This window comes from Oncorhynchus mykiss, chromosome 1 (assembly GCF_013265735.2).
Source record: "Oncorhynchus mykiss isolate Arlee chromosome 1, USDA_OmykA_1.1, whole genome shotgun sequence".
Classification (NCBI taxonomy): domain Eukaryota; kingdom Metazoa; phylum Chordata; class Actinopteri; order Salmoniformes; family Salmonidae; genus Oncorhynchus; species Oncorhynchus mykiss.
In genome coordinates this window covers 10,138,570-10,166,158 of record NC_048565.1, presented here as the reverse complement: position 1 = coordinate 10,166,158, position 27,589 = coordinate 10,138,570, and the positions used below count along the sequence as shown (strand labels likewise).

Sequence of the window (27,589 nt, the reverse complement as noted above, 5' to 3'; positions counted from 1 at the left end):
GTCTTTTTGTTCTGTATCTATGGACGCGACCCAGTAGTTCAGTCTGTTTGTTCTGTATCTATGGACGCGACCCAGTCATTCAGTCTTTTTGTTCTGTATCTATGGACGCGACCCAGTCGTTCAGTCTTTTTGTTCTGTATCTATGGACGCGACCCAGTCATTCAGTCTTTTTGTTCTGTATGGATGCGACCCAGTAGTTCAGTCTTTTTGTTCTGTATGGACGCGACCCAGTAGTTCAGTCTTTTTGTTCTGTATGGACGCGACCCAGTCATTCAGTCTTTTTGTTCTGTATGGACGCGACCCAGTCATTCAGTCTTTTTGTTCTGTATCTATGGACGCGACCCAGTCATTCAGTCTTTTTGTTCTGTATCTATGGACGCGACCCAGTAGTTCAGTCTTTTTGTTCTGTATCTATGGACGCGACCCAGTCATTCAGTCTTTTTGTTCTGTATCTATGGACGCGACCCAGTAGTTCAGTCTTTTTGTTCTGTATCTATGGACGCGACCCAGTCATTCAGTCTTTTTGTTCTGTATGGACGCGACCCAGTCATTCAGTCTTTTTGTTCTGTATGGACCCAGTCATTCAGTCTTTTTGTTCTGTCTGGACGCGACCCAGTAGTTCAGTCTTTTTGTTCTGTATGGACGCGACCCAGTCATTTGTTCTATACCCATACTGGCTGACAGCGTTCTCGCTCGCTAGCCAACTACGTCTAACTTACAGTTACGTCAAAAAGTGCAGCCAGAATAACAACAAAGTAGCTGCATTTGCATTTGTTGAAGCTGTTTTCTAGAGACATTTATTTGGATACATCCATAACAATAAGCTGGTGAAATCGAATTTGAATATTGAAACAATGTTGCGAATGTCGGAGAGACTGACAGCAAGGTTTATACAAATCTCCGCTGTTGAAAACTAAATTGTAGTCTAAAAGACATTAGATAATATCTAGATGCTTTTTATAGTGGAGATCAAGTGTATAAAGTGCTTGGCTGGGCTGATGAGACAGTGGAATGCACAGTCAGATGGAACAAAGTAAACAGGCATTTTAACGTCATAGATTTAGCCGGTGGCAATTTGTGGAATAGACACCGGCTGGAATGCGATTTTAACCAATCAGCATTCAGGATTAGACCCACCCATTGTAAAATACTTTGTAGAAGCACCTTTGGCAGTGATTACAGCTGCACTTTAGTTTCTAGCCCCAACTGTTCGGACGCTACAGACATTATCGTGAGAAGACCGATTTTCTGACAAACACAGCTGTAGCTCGGCCACTTTCCAACACCGATGAGGAAGTCCGACAGAGGTGGATGCGGTGGATTAAGACACATCCGGAATCATAGAAAGCGTGCATGTTCAACATAGCATTCAAAGATCGCAGGTCTGTGGAAATCTTCCCAATTGCTATATTAATCTGCGCAGAATCTCAAACAGCATTGATCACTTGCACCATGTTCTTTTAATGTAATCTCAACTACAATCCAGGTCATTTGGTTGTGCTATTAGATAAAGCACATTGATAAAACATTTCAGTAGTTGTATAAATACTAAATGTCTGACATTGTATTCCCATTTGAACTTTGTTGTGCTTTTAAATTGTTCAAAGCACTGTGAAAACACATTTAGATGACAGATAAACCAGAAATCAGACAGTTTTTCCAATGGAATTTGGTTGTGCTTTTAGATGGTTGAACGCATAGTGAAAACACATTGGGAATTAAACACACTTCTCATTGTCTTTTTGAGTGGGTCCGTAAAGGTTGAAATCTCATTGATCAACGTCTCAACCAAATATTACCAAAAATGTCCAAGTTGAAATGGCACAGTGTGCCCAGTGGGATGGCATTGGAGCTGAGAGCTGGTTATTCATGTGCCCTGAGCACATGATGTTGCCAGTGGGGTGATATTGTGTGGTGGTATTCAGCATTGTTTAGTAGAGACCAAGGAAATGTAATTAGAGCCTGACGGCAGCATCTGGTTTAGATTTAGACTGTGTGATGTATCGCTGTGCTCATCAGTCACACATAAAAATGGACAAATGAAGTCCCTTCCTACACCAGAGTTTGTATTGAAGGATGCACTTCCTTATCAGATTCCATGCCAAAGACCACCAGGTTATGGTGTGTACGTGACTGTGACTCATTTTTTATGTGTTCATGTGAACGTGTGGGTGTATCACTGTGGTTAAGTGTATGCTTATGTGTGTGTGTACTAACTTTCTCCTGTTGCTATGCAGCGGCTTCACCTGACATTAATCAACCACATGTATTCATCACCAAAAGGACAACTGTCATCGGCTCTGTTGAGGTATCTGGCCTCCGCTGGCACAGTGCCCTTCGTTGGTTGGCCGACTGCCCTCCCTGTCTGCTTTTTGAATCTTATGACCCTCTGTTCTGTCCTCATGTTCGACTATGGTTGACTTCTATACCAGTGACGCATGGATGGGCCAAAGAAGAGGTGTTACTATGTAGTTTTACGTATATACACTTCCTATGAAAGATGAGGAGAGATGGTCCCTGATGATATGGACATGAATTCATCAATACGTTAATCATACGCATGTACACCAGTATACTCTTCTTTATTAAAACAGTGTTACAAATTCAAGTGATCAAGTTTCAAAGTCAACCCAAAGCTAGGAAAAGTGTTAAAGACTGTTTATTGTGTTAAAGACTGTTTAATGTGTTAAAGACTGTGAAATGATGGTGAGGAAGAATGCATGTCACGTTGCATGTTAGTTCACTATGTATGTGTATAATGTGTCTTTATTTTTTTTGAAGGAAAACCGATGAAACGATGTAATGTCTGGCTGTGTGGGGTTTGATGTATGCTATGATGACACAGGTGTCTGAGAATGTGCAAGGCAGATGTAACACGTATACAGTCGGTGGAAGTTAGTATGTATTTTCTCCCAGGGGAAATAAAAGCTGAAAGGTTCAACTAAAAGTGAGCTTTGTTTATGGTTTGTTTGTATTACCCTTTGATTCAAACACCGCACTGACCTATTATTTTTTTGACTTGGAAGTTTGACTAAATTTGACTTTTAAGTTGGTGTTTTTGGGGCAAAAGTACTTCCTAAGAATAATTATCTAAAAAAAAAACATAGTATAAACTGTTATTGATACTGTAGTTGCTCTAGGAAGCACACAAGAACATTTTAACTTGAGAATGAGTTATACCATTTTTATTACTAATTGTAACAACACACATGAAATATGCCTTATATTTTCAGGTCTCAATAGAGTGATATATCAATACACATCAGACATAAAGTCTACCACACAACATTATGCTGAGGTTCTGGTCAAGTCAAGATTACATGTAATTTGTTTTTATACATTTATGATTCAAAACATATTTATTTCTCAACTTTTCACACATATTTGACAATTCAAATAACTCTTATTTACATTCTGTTTCTAAAACAACACTGAATCATAATATAAAAGTCGTATTTGATGAATAAATTCCTGCATTATGAATACTTGAAATGAAAAGCCTTTGAGAACAAAACATGTGAGCACATGATAACGCATAAAGAATATGAAGACTTTCCTTTTTCAGGCAAACAATACTCTGCAATTAAACAGGAAGTTTCAAACATCTTTTTCCAACTTTCTTCACCATTCATCTTGAAATCATGTTGTTTTTCCCATTTCAAATCAAATCATAAATCACATTTTTTTGGTCACATACACATGGTTAGCAGATGTTATTGCGAATGTAGCGAAATGCTTGTATTCTAAGGTCTGCACAACTAATTTCCTGGTTGTGAGTCAGAGTAGCCTTTGTATTCAAAATATGTTTACTCAAGTTCCTTCACCGTAGGAAACTTCTGGGTTGTGGTTCCTATAAGAGGACATTTTAATGCTTGTTATGGTCGTAGAACAACTTTAGGGAATTCTAGCATATCAGTATCAATTTTGGAGATATTTCCAAGGGTCATTTCTGAAAAAAAGGTACACTTGACCTCTGTTCTTTCTCAGATGTCAAGAAGATCACTCTGCTGACTTCTAAGTTACCTGTTGCTGGGTGAGTCTGTACAGGGCACTCATCCATTTGGATGAAATTAATGACAACACTGGTGAGGATACTGTGTAATGGGGGTGCTGTTCTCAAAATGAGGCATTATACTGAACTCTTTCATCACTCTGGGTATTTGAAATGACCATGCAAATACATATTGTATAAGGACGCACCTTGATGTCTTGGCCAAATACCCAATTTAACACTCCAGCCTCCTTTGTTAAGAAGGCTAAATCAATCAGCTCACTATTGCATAACTAATGTATGGGGAGTTCTTTGATTCAAAATGGCCACCATGGTGGTTTCTCAACCATGTTGGTGGAAGATGAAACGCCGTACTAATGGTGCCGCCCAGGGGTCAACTCTTTGATCTCTGGTCTTATCCTGGTCTCTCTGTATCTGGAACAAACAAGCTCTTAACTCACTTCCTGGTTTCAGAGATGGATAGCCGATAACTTCTTATATTGTCTGTATAAATATACAGTATGTTCACATGCATGTGCCCATGGACAACAGTGATTGGGTTTTGTATACATTAATGACATAACAGGGATATTTCCCTCTAGTATGGTGAGCCCTGAGCAGTATCCAAGAACACAATCAACACAATGCCCACTGCAAAGATTACGTAACCCACTTATGAAATGTCATTCTAAACTTAACGTATTCGGGAGGAACTTGTTTCATACCAAAGTAATAGAAATTACATAGAAAATTGTTTGGAGAAGAATGGCTGAGTAGGCCTGCGTTAACCATCTAATACGGCCATTGAGATGACAATTGTAAAATAGAAATGTTTGAAAGACATGAAAACAGTAATAACTGACTGACACCTCTACATTCTGTCATCCTTCACATCTCCAATGGCACCCCACACATCAAACAAGAAGACATCTGGGAAGGCAAAGTCCCCCAGCACTGAATCCATAGCCTCAGCAAAATCATCTGGGTTCATCTTGTCTTTTCCAGCCTCCACGATGGTGGTCGCTGCAAGAGAGTGTTCCCACATAAATGGAAAATAGTAATTCCATCTCTTTTTGGTTTCACACAGTTATTAGAAATAGGCCTAGTCTTGTGTTGCTTCACTTTCAAGTCTTATTCACTCATCTATTTAAATGAGTCTATTTCTGAACGAACATGAGAAAGCCTGAAATCAAGGTTCGATATATAGGCCTGACTATGTTGATTGATCTTACACGGTGCTTTTCCTTGGATTTGTTGATGTTTCCCGGCACGTCATGTTATTATGTCTGTTGCCAATAGTGTTCTGTCTACGTCGCTCGCTAGCCACTATCTTCCGTACAACTGTACTGGAAGTCAAATAGAAAAAAATATGTTTATATTTAATGACAAATTATTCAACTGAGTGTTTCATAAAAGCCTGGCAAATGTTTACTGGTTTATTATTAGAGGCGAACTCTTCTCTTTCCAGACTTAAGAGTCCTCCAATTCCCTCTGATATATCTTACTGCCAAGAAGAAGAAAGGCTCCAAGGGAAAAGTATCAAAACACCAAAAAGCACTACAACATCTATATAGATTAGAATCTAAAGGTAATAGGTATTTTTTACTTGGCGCTCATGGAAAACAGCTAACTCATGTCTCTGGTATGCAACCTTTAAGATGTTGGGTTACTCTGTATAGTGTCTGACTCTCCAACAGATGTCTTTGGTATGAAGGATTTTTTTTATCAGCAACCTTTTTATCAGCAACCTGCAACCTAAGATTGACATAACCTGCTCTTCAATGTCCCCAGGACCAAGCGGGGGATCTGGCTTTCTACTCGACCAACCCTCCACCTCAGAAACGCACTCCCAGACCACCTGAAGGCACCACAGACTCTAGACTCCTTTAAAAATGTGTTCTTCATGTCAGTGTCCCTGTCTAGTTTGTCAAGTCAACTGTGTTCTTTGTACCAGTGTCCCTGCCTATCTAGTTGTAGAGTCAGCTGTGTAATTTGTCTCAGTGTCCCTGTCTGTTTGTAGAGTCAGCTGTGTAATATGTCTCAGTGTCCCTGTCTAGTTGTAGAGTCAGCTGTGTTCTTTGTGCCAGTGTCCCTGTCTAGTTGTAGAGTCAGCTGTGTAATTTGTCTCAGTGTCCCTGTCTAGTTGTAGAGTCAGCTGTGTAATTTGTCTCAGTGTCCCTGTCTAGTTGTAGAGTCAGCTGTGTAATTTGTCTCAGTGTCCCTGTCTGGTTGTAGAGTCAGCTGTGTAATTTGTGTCAGTGTCCCTGTCTGGTTGTAGAGTCAGCTGTGTAATTTGTGTCAGTGTCCCTGTCTGGTTGTAGAGTCAGCTGTGTAATTTGTGTCAGTGTCCCTGTCTGGTTGTAGAGTCAGCTGTGTAATTTGTCTCAGTGTCCCTGTCTGGTTGTAGAGTCAGCTGTGTAATTTGTCTCAGTGTCCCTGTCTGGTTGTAGAGTCAGCTGTGTAATTTGTGTCAGTGTCCCTGTCTGGTTGTAGAGTCAGCTGTGTAATTTGTGTCAGTGTCCCTGTCTGGTTGTAGAGTCAGCTGTGTAATTTGTCTCAGTGTCCCTGTCTGGTTGTAGAGTCAGCTGTGTAATTTGTCTCAGTGTCCCTGTCTAGTTGTAGAGTCAGCTGTGTAATTTGTCTCAGTGTCCCTGTCTAGTTGTAGAGTCAGCTGTGTAATTTGTCTCAGTGTCCCTGTCTGGTTGTAGAGTCAGCTGTGTAATTTGTCTCAGTGTCCCTGTCTAGTTGTGTCCTCTGTCTACTCTTGTTTTTATTTATTTTGAAGCACTTTGAGATAGTTTTTCATTGAAAAGTGCGTTATAAATTCAATGTATTATTATTATTGCTGCTGTTACAGTATTTATGACAATATCTTGTGGGAGTAGTAAATAGTGAGTGGAGATTGTCCCTTTAGTTGCATAGCGGCTCAGCACACATGCTGGAGAAAGTTGGATGTGCCTAAAACTGTCTCCTTTCAACTGTGGTGAGTTTTTCCCATTGCAATTGTAGACTTTATCGTACAGATGTAGGATCTTAATTTTATTTCTATTGTCACATCAAAAACAGGATTTTAACATTTAAAGTAGGCTACATGAAAAGTGCAATATTGTTCATATAATCGTGTGCTAGTGTGAGTTTTCAGTGAATTTATGTAAATCACAAAGCCCATCTGCATGTCGTGCGTTGCAGGAAAATTCTTAGCGAAAATAAAGAGTGATCAAATTAAGATCCTACATATGCGTAGTTCACAAATAGAATCGAAAACCCAATTCTGACCCTAGACCTTTGCTTTGGCCATTTTGGCCAACCCTAACCCGAATCCAGAGGTTTAACGGCTTATAAGGTTATAGCTAATTCTGTTTTCTTAAAAAGGTGAGTAGCCTTCTCACCTAACTGGAGGTCTCAGATGAGCAGCCATCTCACCTAACTGGAGGTCTCAGATGAGTAGCCATCTTACCTAACTGGAGGTCTCAGATGAGCAGCCATCTTACCTAACTGGAGGTCTCAGATGAGTAGCCATCTTACCTAACTGGAGGTCTCAGATGAGTAGCCATCTTACCTAACTGGAGGTCACAGATGAGCAGCCATCTTACCTAACTGGAGGTCTCAGATGAGTAGCCATCTTACCTAACTGGAGGTCTCAGATGAGCAGCCATCTTATCTAACTAGAGGTCTCAGATGAGTAGCCATCTTACCTAACTGGAGGTCTCAGATGAGCAGTCATCTTACCTAACTGGAGGTCTCAGATGAGTAGCCATCTTACCTAACTGGAGGTCTCAGATGAGTAGCCATCTCACCTAACTGGAGGTCTCAGATGAGTAGCCATCTCACCTAACTGGAGGTCTCAGATGAGTAGCCATCTCACCTAACTGGAGGTCTCAGATGAGTAGCCATCTTACCTAACTGGAGGTCTCAGATGAGTAGCCATCTTACCTAACTGGAGTTCTCAGATGAGAAGCCATCTCACCTAACTGGAGGTCTCAGATGAGCAGCCATCTCACCTAACTGGAGGTCTCAGATGAGTAGCCATCTTACCTAACTGGAGGTCTCAGATGAGCAGCCATCGTACCTAACTGGAGGTCTCAGATGAGTAGCCATCTTACCTAACTGGAGGTCTCAGATGAGTAGCCATCTTACCTAACTGGAGGTCTCAGATGAGTAGCCATCTTACCTAACTGGAGGTCTCAGATGAGCAGCCATCTTACCTAACTGGAGGTCTCAGATGAGTAGCCATCTTACCTAACTGGAGGTCTCAGATGAGTAGCCATCTTACCTAACTGGAGGTCTCAGATGAGCAGCCATCTTACCTAACAGGAGGTCTCAGATGAGTAGCCATCTTACCTAACTGGAGGTCTCAGATGAGCAGCCATCTTACCTAAGTCGAGGTCTCGAATACCCATGTAGCTCTCCAGTAGATCATCCACTTTCTTGGTGGCTCTCTCCTCAAACTCATTCGGCTGGTGGGGAGAAGGCAAGTGTGTTTAGGTAACTGCATTTTAAGGGTACTGCAGTACATCATGCTACAGTTACAAGATTATTACTGGCATACTGACACTAGACAGTCACTACAATCGCATGCAGGCATCTGCCTGTAAAAAAGTCAAAGGTATGTCGCCCACCAGTAAATACGTGTTCGGTATGTATGTACTGTCATAAGTGTACTACAGAACAGTGGCGGTTGGTGCCGTTTAAGATGAGGGAGGATTTTTTAAATATTTTTTTTTATTTGAACATGGACTTTTTTCTATTACAGCATATTGGACGACTCTCATTCATATTCCATTCACCCAGTTCAATGTAACATTGATAGGTTTAGGCTACCACATGATACTCAAATGTTCCCTGTAACCCATAATGATGCTACAACCTAGCCTATGAATGAAAGTTTACAACGTAGGTGCACACAGTTCGAGATAATTTTGAGTGATCAAGGTGACAGACAGTGACACATTCAATACAGCGTTGCACATGCTTGCTTGCATCTAGCTAATCAAGGTTGCAATCATTAGTCCAACAGATGCAAACAAGTTTCTATTGGACAAATTCAGGTATGTTTATCCCCGGTTTGTTAATTTTGCTTCCGTTTAAGAAACAATTTTTTACAGAATCGGCACAATGAATGATCACACGCAAAAACAGTTCACTTTCATACCAGACACATACAAACAGCTCGTTGTATATCCAGTGCTGTGAAAAAGTCTTTGCCCCCTTCCTGATTTATTTATTTATTTTTCACATTTGTCACACTTAAATGTTTCAGGTCATCAAACACATTTTAATATTACACAAAGATAACCCAAGTAAACACAAAATGCAGTTAAGTGATAATTTTATTTATTAAGGGAAAAAAGCTATCCGAACCTTCATGGCCCTATGTGAAAAAGTAATTGCCCCCTAAACCTAATAACTGGTTGTGCCACCCTCAGCAACAACAACTGCAATAAAGCGTTTGCGATAACTGCCAATGAGTCTTTCACATCGTTGTGGAGGAATTTTGTCCCACACTTCTTTGCAGAATTGTTTTAATTCAGCCACATTTTGGAGCATGAACCGCCTTTTTAAGGTCATGCCACAGCATCTCAATCGAATTCCGGACTTTGACCAGGCCACTCCAAAACCCTCATTTAGTTTTTTTAAGCCATTCAGAGGTGGACTTGCTGGTGTGTTTTGGATCATTGTCCTGCTGCAGAACCCAAGTACGTTTCAGCTTGAGGTCACAAACTTCAGGATTTTTTGGTAGAGAGCAGAATTCCTGGTTCCATCAATCACAGCAAGTTGTCCAGGTCCTGAAGCAGCAACGCAGCCCCAGATCATCACACTACCACCACCATGTTTGACTGTTGGTATGATGTTCTTTTTCTGAAATGCTGTGTTATTTTTACGCCAGATGTAACGGGACGCACACCTTCCAAAAATATCAACTTTTGTCTCGTCAGTCCACAGAATATTTTCCCAAAAGTCTTGGGGGATCATCAAGATGTTTTTTTTTGTTGCCAAAACTGAGATGAGCCTTTATGTTATTTTTGGTCAGCAGGGGTTTTTGCCTTGGAACTCTGCCATGGATTCCATTTTTCCCCAGTCTCTTTCTTATGGTTGAGTCATGAACACTGACCATAACTGAGGCAAGTGAGGCCTGCAGTTCTTTAGATGTTGTTGTGGGTTCTTTTGTGACCTCCTGGATGAGTCGTCACTGCGCTCTTGGGGTAAGTTTGGTAGGCCGGCCACTCCTGGGAAGGTTCATCAGGGTTCCAAATTTTCTCCATTTGTGGATAATGGCTCTCATGTGGTTCGCTGGAGTCCCAAAGCTTTAGAAATGGCTTTGTAACCCTTTCCAGACTGATAGATGTCAATTACTTTGTTTCTCATCTGTTCCTGAATTTCTTTGGATCGCGGCATGATATCTTGCTTTTTGAGATCTTTTGGCCTACTTCACTTTGTCAGACGGGTTCTATTTAAGTGATTTCTTGATTCAACAGGTCTGGCAGTAATCAGGCCTGGGTGTGGCTAGTGAAATTGAACTCAGCTTTCCAAATGTGATTAACCACAGTAAATTCATGATTTAACAGGGGGGGGGCAATTACTTGGTCACATAGGGCCATGAAAGTTCGGATAGCTTTTTTCCCGTAATAAATAAAATTATCACTTAAAAACTGAATTTTGTGTTTACTTCGGTTATCTTTGTGTAATATTAAAAATTGTTTGATGATCTGAAACATTTAAGTGAGACAAATGTGCAAAAAAATAAGAAATCAGGAAGGGGGCAGATATATATAGATCTATATACGTTCTCTCCTTCTCCCTTCACTTGTGGACTTCAGTGCACAACACATTAGCTGTCATAGTCATAGTTAACTTAGCTACTAGAACTAATGTGTTAGTAAACCCATTACAATTGTGCAGTACAGTAGACAGTCAGCAGCAAGCAGTTTAGCAGTTACACTGGTGGGCCCCGGTGGCAACAAATGAAATCTCTCTCTTGCTTCACCTTAAATTTGGAATAAATTAATTTGTTCAACACTGTTAAACTATTGTCTTTCTCTTTGAGTCAACTACTCACCACATTTTATGCACTGCAGTGCTAACTAGCTGTAGCTTGTGCTTTCAGTACTAGATTCATTCTCTGATCCTTTGACCGGGTGGACAACATGTCAGTTCATGCTGCAAGAGCTTTGATAGGTTGGAGGACGTCCTCTGGAAGTTGTCATAACTACTGTGTAAGTCTATGGAAGGGGATGAGAAACGGCTGTGATTAGGAGTCCCATAGGACAGTGTACAATTGGCCCAGCGTCGCCTGGGTTTGGCCGGTGTAGGCTGTCATTGTAAATAAGAATTTGTTCTTAACTGACTTGCCTAGTTAAATAAATAAATAACTTCTTTTTTTTAAAAGACGTGTGTGTGTGTGTGCCCAAACTGTTGTGATCAGAATTCATGTGAAGCACGGGTGGTCATCGACATAGTGAGATCACCACCAGGGTGTGGGAGTTGACTGTGTGTGTGTGTGTGTGTGTGTGTGTGTGTGTGTGTATGTGTGTGTGTGTGTGTGTGTGTGTGTGTGTGTGTGTGTGTGTGTGTGTGTGTGTGTGTGTGTGTGTGTGTGTGTGTGTGTGTGTGTGTGTGTGTGTGTGTGTGTGTGTGTGTGTGGGTCATCAAACACATTTTAATATTACACAAAGATAACCCAAGTAAACACAAAATGCAGTTAAGTGATCATTTTATTTATTAAGGGAAAAAAGCTATCCGAACCTTCATGGCCCTATGTGAAAAAGTAATTGCCCCCTAAACCTAATAACTGGTTGTGCCACCCTCAGCAACAACAACTGCAATAAAGCGTTTGCGATAACTGCCAATGAGTCTTTCACATCGTTGTGGAGGAATTTTGTCCCACACTTCTTTGCAGAATTGTTTTAATTCAGCCACATTTTGGAGCATGAACCGCCTTTTTAAGGTCATGCCACAGCATCTCAATCGAATTCCGGACTTTGACCAGGCCACTCCAAAACCCTCATTTAGTTTTTTTAAGCCATTCAGAGGTGGACTTGCTGGTGTGTTTTGGATCATTGTCCTGCTGCAGAACCCAAGTACGCTTCAGCTTGAGGTCACAAACTTCAGGATTTTTTGGTAGAGAGCAGAATTCCTGGTTCCATCAATCACAGCAAGTTGTCCAGGTCCTGAAGCAGCAACGCAGCCCCAGATCATCACACTACCACCACCATGTTTGACTGTTGGTATGATGTTCTTTTTCTGAAATGCTGTGTTATTTTTACGCCAGATGTAACGGGACGCACACCTTCCAAAAATATCAACTTTTGTCTCGTCAGTCCACAGAATATTTTCCCAAAAGTCTTGGGGGATCATCAAGATGTTTTTTTTTGTTGCCAAAACTGAGATGAGCCTTTATGTTATTTTTGGTCAGCAGGGGTTTTTGCCTTGGAACTCTGCCATGGATTCCATTTTTCCCCAGTCTCTTTCTTATGGTTGAGTCATGAACACTGACCATAACTGAGGCACGTGAGGCCTGCAGTTCTTTAGATGTTGTTGTGGGTTCTTTTGTGACCTCCTGGATGAGTCGTCACTGCGCTCTTGGGGTAAGTTTGGTAGGCCGGCCACTCCTGGGAAGGTTCATCAGGGTTCCAAATTTTCTCCATTTGTGGATAATGGCTCTCATGTGGTTCGCTGGAGTCCCAAAGCTTTAGAAATGGCTTTGTAACCCTTTCCAGACTGATAGATGTCAATTACTTTGTTTCTCATCTGTTCCTGAATTTCTTTGGATCGCGGCATGATATCTTGCTTTTTGAGATCTTTTGGCCTACTTCACTTTGTCAGACGGGTTCTATTTAAGTGATTTCTTGATTCAACAGGTCTGGCAGTAATCAGGCCTGGGTGTGGCTAGTGAAATTGAACTCAGCTTTCCAAATGTGATTAACCACAGTAAATTCATGATTTAACAGGGGGGGGGCAATTACTTGGTCACATAGGGCCATGAAAGTTCGGATAGCTTTTTTCCCGTAATAAATAAAATTATCACTTAAAAACTGAATTTTGTGTTTACTTCGGTTATCTTTGTGTAATATTAAAAATTGTTTGATGATCTGAAACATTTAAGTGAGACAAATGTGCAAAAAAATAAGAAATCAGGAAGGGGGCAGATATATATAGATCTATATACGTTCTCTCCTTCTCCCTTCACTTGTGGACTTCAGTGCACAACACATTAGCTGTCATAGTCATAGTTAACTTAGCTACTAGAACTAATGTGTTAGTAAACCCATTACAATTGTGCAGTACAGTAGACAGTCAGCAGCAAGCAGTTTAGCAGTTACACTGGTGGGCCCCGGTGGCAACAAATGAAATCTCTCTCTTGCTTCACCTTAAATTTGGAATAAATTAATTTGTTCAACACTGTTAAACTATTGTCTTTCTCTTTGAGTCAACTACTCACCACATTTTATGCACTGCAGTGCTAACTAGCTGTAGCTTGTGCTTTCAGTACTAGATTCATTCTCTGATCCTTTGACCGGGTGGACAACATGTCAGTTCATGCTGCAAGAGCTTTGATAGGTTGGAGGACGTCCTCTGGAAGTTGTCATAACTACTGTGTAAGTCTATGGAAGGGGATGAGAAACGGCTGTGATTAGGAGTCCCATAGGACAGTGTACAATTGGCCCAGCGTCGCCTGGGTTTGGCCGGTGTAGGCTGTCATTGTAAATAAGAATTTGTTCTTAACTGACTTGCCTAGTTAAATAAATAAATAACTTCTTTTTTTTAAAAGACGTGTGTGTGTGTGTGCCCAAACTGTTGTGATCAGAATTCATGTGAAGCACGGGTGGTCATCGACATAGTGAGATCACCACCAGGATGTGGGAGTTGACTGTGTGTGTGTGTGTGTGTGTGTGTGTGTGTGTGTGTGTGTATGTGTGTGTGTGTGTGTGTGTGTGTGTGTGTGTGTGTGTGTGTGTGTGTGTGTGTGTGTGTGTGTGTGTGTGTGTGTGTGTGTGTGTGTGTGTGTGTGAGTGCGTGCGTGCGTGCGTGGTTGGAGTTGATATTGTGTGCGTGTGTGTTCGTGAATGTCTGCATGAACGTCTGCATGCGTACGTGTGTAAGCTGCTCTGGGGTGGCCCGTCGGTCACAGAGAAGGTCATTGGCCAGAGGAACGTGTGAATTGAAACTCACCACTTCCTGGACTGTAGCTGAGCCCTTGGAGCGCAGACGCAGGGTCTCTTTCCCATTCACCATCTTACCCTCGCTCGACTTGGGTGCCCTGGTCCTCATGCCGATCATATCTGGCACAAACACACACACACACACACACACACACACACACACACACACACACACACATGTGAATGATTTATTTAAGCTTTGATTTCTTTCATCACATTCCCAGTGGGTCAGAAGTTTACATACACTCAATTAGTATTTGGTTGCATTGACTTGAAATTGTTTAACTTGGGTCAAACCTTTCTGATAGCCTTCCGCAAGCTTCCCACAATAAGTTGGGCGATTTTGGCCCTTTCCTCCTGACAGAGCTGGTGTAACTCAGTCAGGTTCGTAGGCCTCCTTGCTTGCACATGCTCTTTCAGCTATGCCCTCAAATTTTCCATAGGATTGAGCTCAGGGCTTTGTGATTGCCACTCCAATACCTTGACTTGGTTTTACTTAAGCCATTTTGCCACAACTTTGGAAGTATGCTTGGGGTCATTGTCCATTTGGAAGACCCATTTACGACCAAGCTTTATCTTCCTGACTGATGTCTTGAGATGTTGCTTCAATATATTCACATAATTTCCCTTCCTCATGGTGCCATCTATTTTGTGAAGTGCACCAGTCCCTCCTGCAGCATAGCACCCCCACAACATGATGCTGCCACCCCATGCTTCACTGTTGGGATGGTGTTCTTCGGCTTGCAAGCGTCCCCCTTTTCCGTCCAAACATAACAATGGTCATTATGGCCAAACAGTTCTATTTTTGTTTCATCAGACCAGAGGACATTTCTCCAAAAAGTACAATCTTTGTCCCCATGCTTTCTTTGGGGCAGTTTTGGAGCAGTGACTTCCTCCTTGTTGAGCGGCCTTTCAGGTTATGTCGATATAGGACTCATTTTACTGTGGATATAGATACTTTGTACCTGTTTCCTCCAGCATCTTCACAAGGTCCTTTGCTGTTGTTCTGGGATCGTTTCGCACTTTTCGCACCAAAGTGCGTTCATCTCTAGGAGACAGAACACGTCTCCTTCCTGAGCGGTATGACGGCTGCATGGTCCCATGGTGTTTATACTTGCATACTATTGTTTGTACAGATGAATGTGGTACCTTCAGGCGTTTGGAAATTGCTCCCAAGGATGAACCAGACTTGTGGAGGTCTACATTTTTTTTCTGAGGTCTAGGCTGATTTCTTTTGATTTTCCCGTGATGTCAAGCAAAGAGGCAATGAGCTTGAAGGCAAGCCTTGAAATACACCTCCAATTGACTCAGATGAAGTCAATTAGCCTATCAGAAGCTTCTAATGCCGTGACATAATTTTCTGGAATTTTCCAAGCTGTTTAAAGGCACAGTCAACTTAGTGTATGTGACCTTCTGACCCTCTGGAATTGTGATGCAGTGAATTATAAGTGAAATAATCTGTCTGTAAACAATTGTTGGAAAAATTACTTGTGTCATTCACAAAGTGGATGTCCTAACCAACTAGCCAAAACTATAGTTTGTTAACAAGACATTTGTGGAGTGGTTGAAAAACTAGTTTTAATCACTCCAACCGGAGTGAATGTAAACTTCCGACTTCAACTGTACATGCAACAATTCTCATGAGCACAAAAATATCCCACAAACGCCCTGATCAGCGTAACCTGTGAGGATGTCCATGTGTTGATGGCGGTGAATGATTGCTCTGATTCTATGAGAAATGCTGTGGGTAATATGAAATGAATCAGAGTTTCCTGCTTTGCTCCTTCCTGTCTGTTATGACTCTGGTCATCAAAACAAGGCGCACACATCCTGTCTGTTATGATTCCGGTCAGCAAAATAAGGCACCACACAGGATGTCTGTTGTGACTATGATCAGCACAACAAGGCAGACAATTGTTTTTGTCCAGATCTGTATACAACATGGTGGAGTGAGAGAGACTACGGCAAAGGTGGACACGGACTGACTTTTTGATAAGTCATGTCAGCTGACCACAAATTGTTAGCTTTAAAGTCTATTCCACACTTAATTATCCAGGTAGCATACTGTTCACAAGTTAGCTAACGGGCTATATCAGTCTAAGAGAGTTTATCCATATATTTGACAAGAATATCCATATCTTTGACAAGAATTTCTATATATTTTCCAGTCACGGTTTACCTCTGGCCTACCGACCTCACCGCACATCACGGTTTTCCATATCAATCAACAAATGACCAGATTAAGAGAACATGTCCTCTGAGGTGTTCTGAGTGCACTCAGCAGTGTAATAAAGCATGAAACATAATCCATCATAGTCAACCATCCATTTAGCCGATGTTATAATGGTAAGCAAAGGCTCTTCAATTATTAACAGCTCTCATTTACTGCCACAGACAATGGAAAAATGTAACTGGCAGCCTCCTATGATGTGCATGGATCCATGTTTGCTTAGTTTTGATGGGTTCTAAACTTGAAATATCCTTACTCGTGGTACTGGGGGAGAGTGGGGAATGCAGAGAGTTTACAATCTGTCAGAACATGACATTGTTAGATACTAGGTTATAACGACACAGGGCGAGACCCAGATGCAGACACAGGAGGCAGATGGTTAGAGTCTCTGATATTTATTCAAATACAAGGGAAAGACAATAGGCAGGTCGAGGACAGGCAGAAGTTCATTAATCAGGTCAGAGTCCGAAAGGTACAGGGTGGCAGGCAGGCTCGAGGTCAGGGCAGGCTGAATGGTCAGGCAGGCGGGCTTAGTGTCAGGGCAAGTGACACTGGACTAGTGCACCTGACAGAGTCTTTAGGGTGTCACTATCAAGATATGTTTAGGTTCAAGCTAGAAATTAAATGTTTTGGTTTATCTTTGTTAAACCCTTTAGGACCATAGTTTGAGGATTCCTTTTTGACTCAGCCATGCCTCCTTGCCCGGCCAACATTTCCTCATCTCCCTTCTAATGCGACTATCCCCGATACTCCTCCCTCTTTGTCCCCTGCCCCGCTACAAAGTTTCTCCCTGCAGGCAGTCACTGAGTCTGAGGTGCTAAAGGAGCTCCTGAAACTTGACCACCAAAACAAAAAACATCTGGGTCAGATGGTGTCGAACCTTTCTTCTTTCAGGTTGCTGCCCCTATGAACGCCAAGCCTAACTCCAACCTTTTTAACCGGAAATTGGTGTAACAGTATAACTTTAGACCGTCCCCTCGCCCACGATGGGCATCGTTACCCATCGCTCCACAAAAGCCGCTGCCCTTGCAGAGCAAGGGGAACTACTACTTCAAGGTCTCAGAGCAAGTGACGTCACCGATTGAAACACTATTTAGCGCGCACCACCGCTAACTAAGCTAGCGTTTCACATTGGCTTGGCGATGATAGGGGCTTTTTAATCCTCTCTGAGGAGGTTCCCATTGCTTGGAAGGCAGCCACGGTGCGTCTTTTATTTAAAGGGAGAGATCAAGCTGATCCTAACGGTTATAGGCCAACTTCTATTTTGCCCTGTTTATCAAAAGTGTTGGAAAAACTTGTCAACTGACTGGCTTTCTTGATGACTATGCATTCCAGAGAGAATACTAATATGGTTTCAGCTCAGTTTATGTATGTGTCACTGCAACCTTAAAGGTCCTAAATGATGTCATCATTGCCCTTGATTCTAAGCAATGTTGTGCTGCTATTTTTATTGACTTGGACAAAGCTTTTGATACGGAAGACCGTTCCATTCTTGTGGGCCGGCTAAGGAGTATTGGTGTCTCTGAGGGACCTTTGGCCTGGTTTGCTAACTACCTCTCTCAAAGAGTGCAGAGTATAAAGTCAAAACATCTGCTCAGCCATCTGCCCCTAGGCCCCACACTCTTCTCAATTTACATCAACAACATAGCTCAGGCAGTAGGAAGCTCTTTCATCCATTTATATGTAGATGACACAGTCTTATACTCAGGGGGCCCTTCCCTGGATTTTGAGTAAAACGCTCTACAACTAATCTTTCTTAGTGTCCAACAAGCTTTCTTTGCCCTTAACCTTGTTCTGAACACCTCACGAAACATAGGTCATGTGGTTTGGTAAGAAGAATGCCTCTCTCCCCACCGGTGTGATTACTACTTCTGAGGGTTTAGAGCTTGAGGTAGTCACCTCATACAAGTACTTGGGAGTATGGCTAGATGGTACACTGTCCGTCTCTCAGCACATATCAAAGCTGCAGGCTAAGGTTACATCTAGACTTGGTTTCCTTTATCGTAATGGCTCCTCTTTTACCCCAGCTGCCAAACTAACCCTGATTCAGATGACCATCCTACCCATGCTAGATTATGTAGATGTAATTTATAGATCGGCAGGTGAGGGTGCCCTCGACTGGCTAGATGTTCTTTACCATTTGGCCATCAGATTTGCCACCAATGCTCCTTATAGGACACATCACTGCACTCTATACTTCTCTGTAAACTGGTCATCTCTGTATACCTGTCGCAAGACCCACTGGTTGATGCTTATTCATAAAACCCTCTTAGGCCTCACTCTCTCCTATCTGAGATATCTACTGCAGCCCTCATCCTCCACATACAACACCAGTTCTGCCAGTCACATTCTGTTAAAGGTCTCCAAAGCACACATATCCCTGGGTCGCTCCTCTTTTCAGTCCGCTGCAGCTAGCAACTGGAACGATCTGCAAAAGACACTCAAACTGTACAGTTTTATCTCCATCTCTTCATTCAAAGGCTCAATCATGGACACTTACTGACAGTTGTGGCTGTTTCGCGTGATGTATTCTTGTCTCTACATTCTTGCCCTTTTGTGCTGTTATCTGTGCCCAATAATGTTTGTACCATGTTTTGTGCTGCTACCATGTTGTGTTGCTACCATGTTGTTGTCATGTGTTGCTGCCTTGCTATGTTGTCATAGGTCTCTCTTTATGTAGTGTTGTGTTTTCTCTCTTGTTGTGATGTGTTTCATCCTATATTTATACGTTTATTTAGGAGGCCTTTTAGTAGGCCATCATTGTAAATAAGAATTTGTTCTTAACTGACTTGCCTAGTTAAATAAAGGTTAAATATAATGTACCATTTTTTAAAATAAGGCTGTAACGTCTTTTTTTTTTTTTTTTTTTTAAGTCAAGGGGTCTGAATACTTTCTGAATGCACAGTACACTCTCTAACACTCTAAATGTATCCCAACATTATAATATCTGGACTAAATACAGTATTACTAGGCATACTTCTCACAGCATTTTAGCAATGGGCATACAAATAAATACAGTTGCCCATTGCAACAAGTTCAAGTTCAAGTTTACCTCACAGTAATTATGTTTCAAGTATTTGTATCTTTGATATGTGATGTGTTTACTCCGACAGAGTAATTGAGTGTTACTGATTGTTCACAGGAAGTCATAAAATGGCTTCAGGTTTTTTTTCCCTCTCTGGATAGATGTTGATAAGGAATGGTCATTTACTGCAATCAAGAGTTGGCTCCAGACCACCCCAAGGCATTTCCCCTGTGAATTAGTATGAAACCATTTGCCCATTGACTCATTTACCAGTAAATCTTGTTAAAAAGTGAAGTATGTGTTTTCAAGCTCCCAGGGGTACATTTTAGTTCAGTGTTCATAAACTCCTGACAGCAGGTCTATGTCAGAGGGATTATCAGAGGGATTGTAAATCTGTTTTCTGACCAGGGGAGGGTGCTGGCAGGGCTCTCCAACCCTGTTCCTGGAAAACTACCCTTCTGTGGGTTTTCGCTCTAACCCCAGTTATAACTAACCTTATTCAGTTTATCAACCAGCTAATTATTAGAATCAGGTGTGCTAGATTAGGGTTGGAGAGAAACCCTACAGGATGGTAGCTCTCCAGGAACAGGGTTGGAGAGAAACCCTACAGGATGGTCGCTCTCCAGGAACCGGGTTGGAGAGAAACCCTACAGGATGGTAGCTCTCCAGGAACAGGGTTGGAGAGAAACCCTACAGGATGGTAGCTCTCCAGGAACAGGGTTGGAGAGAAACCCTACAGGATGGTAGCTCTCCAGGAACCGGGTTGGAGAGAAACCCTACAGGATGGTAGCGCTCCAGGAACAGGGTTGGAGAGCCCTGAATTAGAGGTTACAGCTCCAGAGTCAGACAACATTTTATCTTCATGCTGTGGAGTCAAGATGTCTTTGCAGTACTTATCACTCCATATTCAGAAAATACATAAACTGTACTGCAGCTGTTCATTAAAAACTAAATGAAACCGGAACTACTAGTAATAATATGCCATTTAGCATATTATCAACCAGCTAATTAGAGTTCAACAGACACATCAACTGTTCAGAGAAGACTGTGTGATTCAGGCATTCATGGTCGAATTCCTGCAAAGAAACCACTACTAAAGGACACCAAAAAGAAGAAGAGACTTGCTTGGACCATGAAACATGAGCAATGGGCATTAGACCGGTGGAAATCTGTCCTTTGGTCTGATTTTTGGTTCCAACCGCTGTGTCTTTGAGGCGCAGAGTAGGTGAACGGATGATCTCTGCATGTGTGGTTCCCATCGTGAAGCATGGAGGAGGTGTGGGGGTGCTTTGCTGGTGACACTGTCAGTGATTTATTTAGAATTCAAGGCACACTTAACCAGCATGGCTACCACAGCATTCTGCAGCGATAAGCCATCCCATCCTCCCATCTGGTTTGAGCTTAGTGGAACTATCATTTGTTTTTCAACAGCACAATGACCCTATACACCTCCAGGCTGTGTAAGGGCTATTTGACCAAGAAGGATAGTGATGGAGTGCTACATCAGATGACCTGGCCTCCACAATCACCCAACCTCAACCCAATTGAGATGGTTTGGGATGAGTTGGACCACAGAGTGAAGGAAAAGCAGCCAACAAGTGCTCAGCATGTGTAGGAACTCCTTTAAGACGGTTTGAAAAGCATTCCAGGTGAAGCTGGTTGAGAGAATGCCAAGAGTGTGCAAAGCTGTCAACAAGGTGGCTACTTTGAAGAATCTCAAATATAAAATGTATTATGATGTGTTTAACAATTTTTTGGTTACTACATGATCCCATGTGTTATTTCATAGTTTTGATGTCGTCTCTATTATTCTACAATGTAGAAAACAGCAAAAAATAAACCATTGAATGAGTAGGTGTGTCAACTTTTGACTAGTATATATTTACCCCAAAAATATATGGGGCATTGGAAATGATGCAGACAAGCACATTGATGGTAGCTACAATCTATCCGCAATATTAAAACTGATCTACCCCCCCCCCCCCCAAAAAAAAATCCAAATCATAAAAGATCCTTCAAATAGTCAATGAATGAGTATTGCCTCGGATGAAATTGTTATCTCAACAACATCCTATGAATTAATTAATTTGGTTACTCACCAAAGGCTTTCTTGGGCCCCACCAAGCGTAGTGTGAAGGGTGTTCCCCTTGGTTGCTCCTTTAGCATCTTAGCTACTTCATAGTGCCGACAACCGACAATGCTCTGGTCATTGATGGCCTCAATGTGATCGCCCACGCATACAGTCTTGAGCTGGTCAATGGTGCTCTCTTCCTTTATCCTCTGTAGAAGAAACAGACCGGGTTTGGGTAGGATGTAGTCCATCTACCTAATCCTATTAATTGTTGACATCTTGCTAAGTATCTAGGAAACACTACTACATTTTCGTCATTATAACCTGAGTGGTTCGAACCCTGAATGCTGATTGGCTGAAAGCCGTGTTAAATCAGACCGTATACCACGGGTATGACAAAATATTTATTTTTACTCTTCTAATTACTCAATAAGGCACCTCGGGGAGTTTGTGGTATATGGCCAATATACCACGGCTAAGGACTGAATACAGGCACTCTGCGTTGCGTCATGCATAAGACCAACCCATAGCTGTGGTATATTGCCCATATACCACACCTGCTCTGGCTTTATTGCTTGGGCATAAGTCTGGAAAATTCTACAGCGAAGCTTCAGTCAGGTGGGAGGCAAAAATATTTGACTGTTATTTTGTGGTTAAAATGCATTGTTTTTTTTTTTCAAAAAACACACTGTGTAGGACAGATAGGCCTTTATCATGTAGGCTGCAGTTCACCTCAAAATCAGCCTTGAGTTTGCTTTGTGACAAATGTTACCATAGTAACATAGTAATAGGGAAAGGTAACAGAGTGTCATGGAAGCGCAGCCACATCCAATTGTATTTCCTTCTCCTAAAATATGGCACACTCCTTAAATGTTTTCATCCGGTTTCACAGTATGTTTCAGGGCGCGTTTCTCTGCCCAGGCATTGCTGACTCATGTCAGAACTACCTGGATAGGTAAATATCAGCTAACCACATCATGTTATAGCAATCTGGTGCCAGACTGCACAGACGATGACATGGTACGCAACCATTGGTTGATACATGCAAAGTCTGAGCAGGGGAACGTGACCTCTCTCTTCACTTAAAACTTGGCCTTTTACTCTGACCTTTAACCTCTGGCTTTTACGTCTATGGAACGTTCTGACTCGGATAAGGTTTACTTACTTACTTTACGTCTGGCTATTACCTTAATGAAAGCGTACCCTGCTCCGTTGTCAGTGATGGTCAGCCCGAGGGCGTCCTCCGTCTTGGTGACCTCCATCTCTTTGGTCTCGCCCCTGACGTGGGCGAAGATGAAGTCCTCCAGGCCGATCTGACCACCTAACAGCTTCTGCATATCCACCTTGTGGGAGTTCAGAGTGCAGAAAAGGATCTAGCCCACAGAGAAGAAAGAGGAGCAATGGTCAGCAGGAAATACATGAGGGTAGTTTGGAACATGAATGATTGTCATCCCATCAAATCAAATCAAATGTATTTATATAGCCCTTCTTACATGAGCTGATATCTCAAAGTGCTGTACAGAAACCCAGCCTAAAACCCCAAACAGCAAGCAATGCAGGTGTAGAAGCACGGTGACTCAGAAAAACTCCCTAGAAAGGCCAAAACCCCATTCAAAAGAAGAACCATTAAAACGTTAATCTTAATTTGTTAAGTCACAGCAATATGGAACAACCTGAACAGGTGTGAAATAATGGGTGTGGCTTTTATCTTAATTCAGTAAATATGCCTACATTCCTCTAAATGGAGAGTACTGTAGCTCCGCAAAATGTAATAACATCTAAAGATCTGTATGGAATTTAAGAAGGCTCGTCAAGATCAAAGGAGATGACAGGGTCGTGTTCAGTAGGGAGAAAAGGTTTTAAACAGAGTGAAATGTTATTAACTGAACTTGCCCAATAAGAACACAGATTTTAGTTTTCTGGTCAAACAATCACATGTATTTATAAACCCCTTTTTACATCAGCGGTTGTCACTAAGTTGTTTTTTACAGTGACCTGGCCTCGACCCCAAATAGCAAGCAAAAGCAGAAGCAGAGGAACTTTGGCACAAAAACTTTCTAGAAGGAAGAAACCTGCTCTGAGGGGCCCATTCATCCCCTTCTGGTAGTATTGAAACTTTTCCGTAACATTGTGCCTTACACTACATTCAACCTTTAACAGGACTCACAAACCTCTCCTGACTCCCATGTCATACTACTCAATCCCAACAGCAGAGGGCAGTGTTCCAACATAGATTCACCAAAGAGACTGCCCTTCACGTGGCCATTTTGTGATCTTATCTGGACAGGACAATCCTGGTCCTGTAGAGCCACAGTGTATGCAGGCTTTTCTCCAGCCCAGCACTAACACATTGGATTCACCTAATCTTGTTATTTAATGGTTGTTTTGGGGACAGAAATATAAGCATGCACTCACTTCCTGGATCCTTCTGGATTTGCCACTCCTGCTTTTTTTTACTCCCTCTCAATTCTGCATTTGTTACCTGTAGGTAACGTGTTACCTATACCAGTGGAGGCTGCTGAGGGGAGGACGGGTCATAATAATGGCTGGAATGGAGCTAATGGAATGGCCATCAAACCATGTGATTGAGGTATTTGATACCGTTCCACTGATTCCGCTCCAGCCATTACCACGAGCTTGTCCTCCCCAATTATGACCTGTCCTGTGGTATAAACTCTTGTCTCAGCCTTGCTGGGTGTCATTGACACTAGTTCAAGGACAGGCATAAATAATCCTGTGTGGAAAGCTTTATTGCAGGTTGTTATGTGAAATGCTGCCAGCTTGCTCACTTTACTTTTTTATGCCTATGAGCACATAGTTTTCCTGTCCAAACGCCTAGAATATGATTGGAATATGATCAGAAATATAATAAGAATATGATCAGAAATATAATAAGAATATGAATAGAATATGATTAGAAATATCATCAGTAAATGATCCGAATATGATCCGAAAATGATCAGAATATAATCAGAATATGATTAGAATAGAATCAGAATATGATTAGAATAGAATCAGAATATGATTAGAATAGAATCAGAATATGATTAGAATAGAATCAGAATATGATTAGAATATTATCAGTATATGATTGGAATATGATCAGAATATGATTCGAATCAGAATATGATCAGAATATGATTGTGTTGTTCACTACTTTGATTTGTCCTTTTGGCTGGAATGTGTTTGACATTCAAGAGCACTGAGCAAAATACAAGGGCACAAATGAAGACATTTATGAACATTTCAGTGTACTCCCACTAATAAATCTTCGCTATCACAGTAAAAAAAAGGAACCTTCTGTTTTACAGTATTATAGTATCAAATGTGTTCTTGAAACTACATTATATAATTATCTTGACCTACCTTCGATCATCCATATCTTTCTGTCATCTGTCATGGCATTGAGACAGCAACAGGTTGCAGTGTGGATGGCCGTGACCCACTAAAAGGTTGTTCATTAGACCAGATCAGTAGATTTCGCTCGAGGACATTTTGTATGTCCTTCCAGCTGGTTTTACGACATTACTAGAAGGTCATCCTCACGTTGGAGATGTTCCACGTTAAAAGCATTCATTAGTTACCATAAAGACAACTCAGTAACTACTACTTTTTTACAATCTTTGCACCTGTCACTCAGAATTCGGCTCTGGAATGTTCTGGAAATGTTTAATCAATTATTTTAAAACTGACAATTTGTATTTCATCTGTGACAGTTAATCAAAAGTCAAAATGATCAAAGTCCTTCAAACTATGAACATAATCCTGAGCAAATGATTGTGTAGTACATCATGGAAACAGGTCTAATTTGAGACAAAAATAGTCAATCAACCTTAACCCAACAAGGAGACTATTTATACATTACATAATAATTCAAACTGTCAGCATGACCTAAAAGCAGAACATCCAAATGATCAGATCTTGTACTGTAATGGCCTAACCAGTCAGCAGAAATGAACAAAGAACAGCCTAGCCTACCGTACCTCCGAGGGAGAGATATGAAACACCTCAGCGATCTTGGCATACAACTCCTTGACATTGGTGAAGCCATGGATGCGGCCTGTAGGGCTGCCATGTGCCAACTGGGTGTGGAAGACGAGCCTGGGCCTTGGGTACTCAGGCGGCCCAGACGGAGGTGGGTCTGAGGGGGGCAGCGGCGGAGCGGAGGGCTCCACACCCCCATGTGCCTGACTCTTCTCCTCTTCCTCTGAAGCCGGCCCTCCAGCCTTGTTGCTGTCCTGCGCTAGCGGGCTCATCTCTTCTCCGTTCTGCATCGGCCCCAGCTCTGGGTTGGTGGTCCTCCGTGAGTCCTGGTGTATGCTGCCCTAGCTGGCCAGAGAGAGAGTTGGGACCCTAGGTGCTGCTGAATTAGTGATGAGAGTAGCCAGGTAACAGCAGCCAAAGGAGGCCTGCTCGGCCAGGTGGAAACCCAACACCCAGATGCTGAGCATCGTATGTGTGACACCTGAGACCGAGAGCAGATAGGGAGAACAACAAACATATCACACCAGTTAAGCTGCCTTTATAAAGACCTCATATAACACCATTAGTGTCTGTCTGGGCACCAGGTAAAGGGACTCACACATGACCCCAAAAGGATGGTACGTTTGTGGTAGGGGCTAAAAGCTCTGACTAAATCCATGATATCATGTGTCACCTGGATTCGGTAGACAGACAATGTCCCGATGTTAGTGGTAAGGAGACACTCAGTCCCTCCAGTCCTCATTAATGAAGAATTAGTAAAGTCAGGGTGGATCCTCCTCAACTTGTCAGCCTTTTTAACCCTACAGCCAACCCACGGATACACAAGAAGAGTACTTAGCCTGATAAATGGTTGTTTAATTCGACCCCATGCTGAAATGTGTGCCAACAACTATTTAGAAGTTAACAAATATATTGTGATGTAACGATAGATCATAGTAAGACCTAGCATTGATATGTATGTCTGCAGTTTTTTTATCTTATTCACAAAACCGTGGACCAATCCTGCAAAATGATGCAGACTACCTAAAGCACAGGACATTCCCTAGGTTTAGGAAACTAGAAATAAAACATCACCGGATGGTTGTGAAGTAGGAGAGAGAGGCAAATATCAAGATGTGTACAGGAAGTGGCCAAGCGGAGCTCGAACCCCACCCTCGCCAGGGGTCATGTGATTGGCGAATGTTACCACTACAGCACACTGGAAATACACTGAGTTTACAAAACATTAAGAACACCTACTCTTTCCATGACTTAGACTGTCTAGGTGAATCTAGGTGAAAGCTATGATCCCTTATTGATGTCACTTGTTACATTCACTTAAAATAGTGCAGATGAAGGAGAGGAGACAGCTTAAAGAAGGATTTTTAAGCCTTGAGACAATTGAGACATGAATTGTGTTTGCGTACCACTCAGAGGGTACATGGGCTTGACAAAAGATTTAAGTGCCTTTGAACGGGGTATGGTAGTAGGGGCTAGGCACACTTTCTACTTTTAAATTTGGACAAAACAGAGATGCTTGTTCTAGGTCCCAAGAAACAAAGAGATCTTCTGTTGAATCTGACAATTAATCTTGATGGTTGTAGTCGTCTCAAATGAAACTGTGAAGGACCTCGGCGTTACTCTGGACCCTGATCTCTCTTTTGACAAACATATCAAGACTGTTTCAAGGACAGATTTTTTCCATCTACGTAACATTGCAAAAATCAGAAACTTTCTGTCCAAAAATTATGCACAAAAATTAATCCATGCGTTTGTTACTTCTAGAACCAATTTTTTTTATCATATTACTCCAGTGCTAGCCTCTACACTGGCTTCCTGTTAAGGCAAGGGCTGATTTCAAGGGTTTTACTGCTAACCTACAAAGCATTACATGGGCTTGCTCCTACCTATCTCTCTGATTTGGTCCTTCCGTACATACCTACACGTATACTACGGTCACAAGACGCAGGCCTCCTAATTGTCCCTAGAATTTCTGAGCAAACAGCTGGAGGCAGGGCTTTCTCCTATAGAGCTCCATTTTTATGGAACGGTCTGCCTACCCATGTCAGAGACGCAAACTCGGTCTCAACCTTTAAGTCTCTACTGAAGACTCATCTCTTCAGTGGGTCATATGATTGAGTGTAGTCTG

At 42.0% G+C, this 27,589-nt stretch overlaps 1 protein-coding gene across 1 annotated transcript; it reads right to left on the bottom strand.

Moving 5' to 3' along the window:
- Window positions 1-3,210: 3,210 nt before the first annotated feature.
- gipc3 (GIPC PDZ domain containing family, member 3) lies at window positions 3,211-25,929 on the bottom strand. The gene is made up of 6 exons (XM_021618308.2): window positions 25,461-25,929; window positions 22,665-22,850; window positions 21,506-21,686; window positions 14,162-14,271; window positions 8,367-8,448; window positions 3,211-5,014 (listed from the first exon to the last, which is right to left on the bottom strand). Exons 1-6 carry the CDS (start codon window positions 25,749-25,751, stop codon window positions 4,863-4,865), a joined length of 1,002 nt encoding a protein of 333 aa, XP_021473983.2. The 5' UTR covers window positions 25,752-25,929; the 3' UTR covers window positions 3,211-4,862.
- Between the last annotated feature and the right edge of the window lie 1,660 nt (window positions 25,930-27,589).

Coding starts and splice junctions, on each gene's coding strand:
- gipc3 (XM_021618308.2), bottom strand. CDS start 25,751: ATGCAGAACGGAGAAGAGATGAGCCCGCTAGCGCAGGACAGCAACAAG. Junction 14,272..21,505: donor GGGGCCCAAGAAAGCCTTTG/GTGAGTAACCAA, acceptor TGTTTGTGCCAG/ATATGATCGGCATGAGGACC. Junction 5,015..8,366: donor TATTCGAGACCTCGACTTAG/GTAAGATGGCTG, acceptor ACTCTCTTGCAG/CGACCACCATCGTGGAGGCT.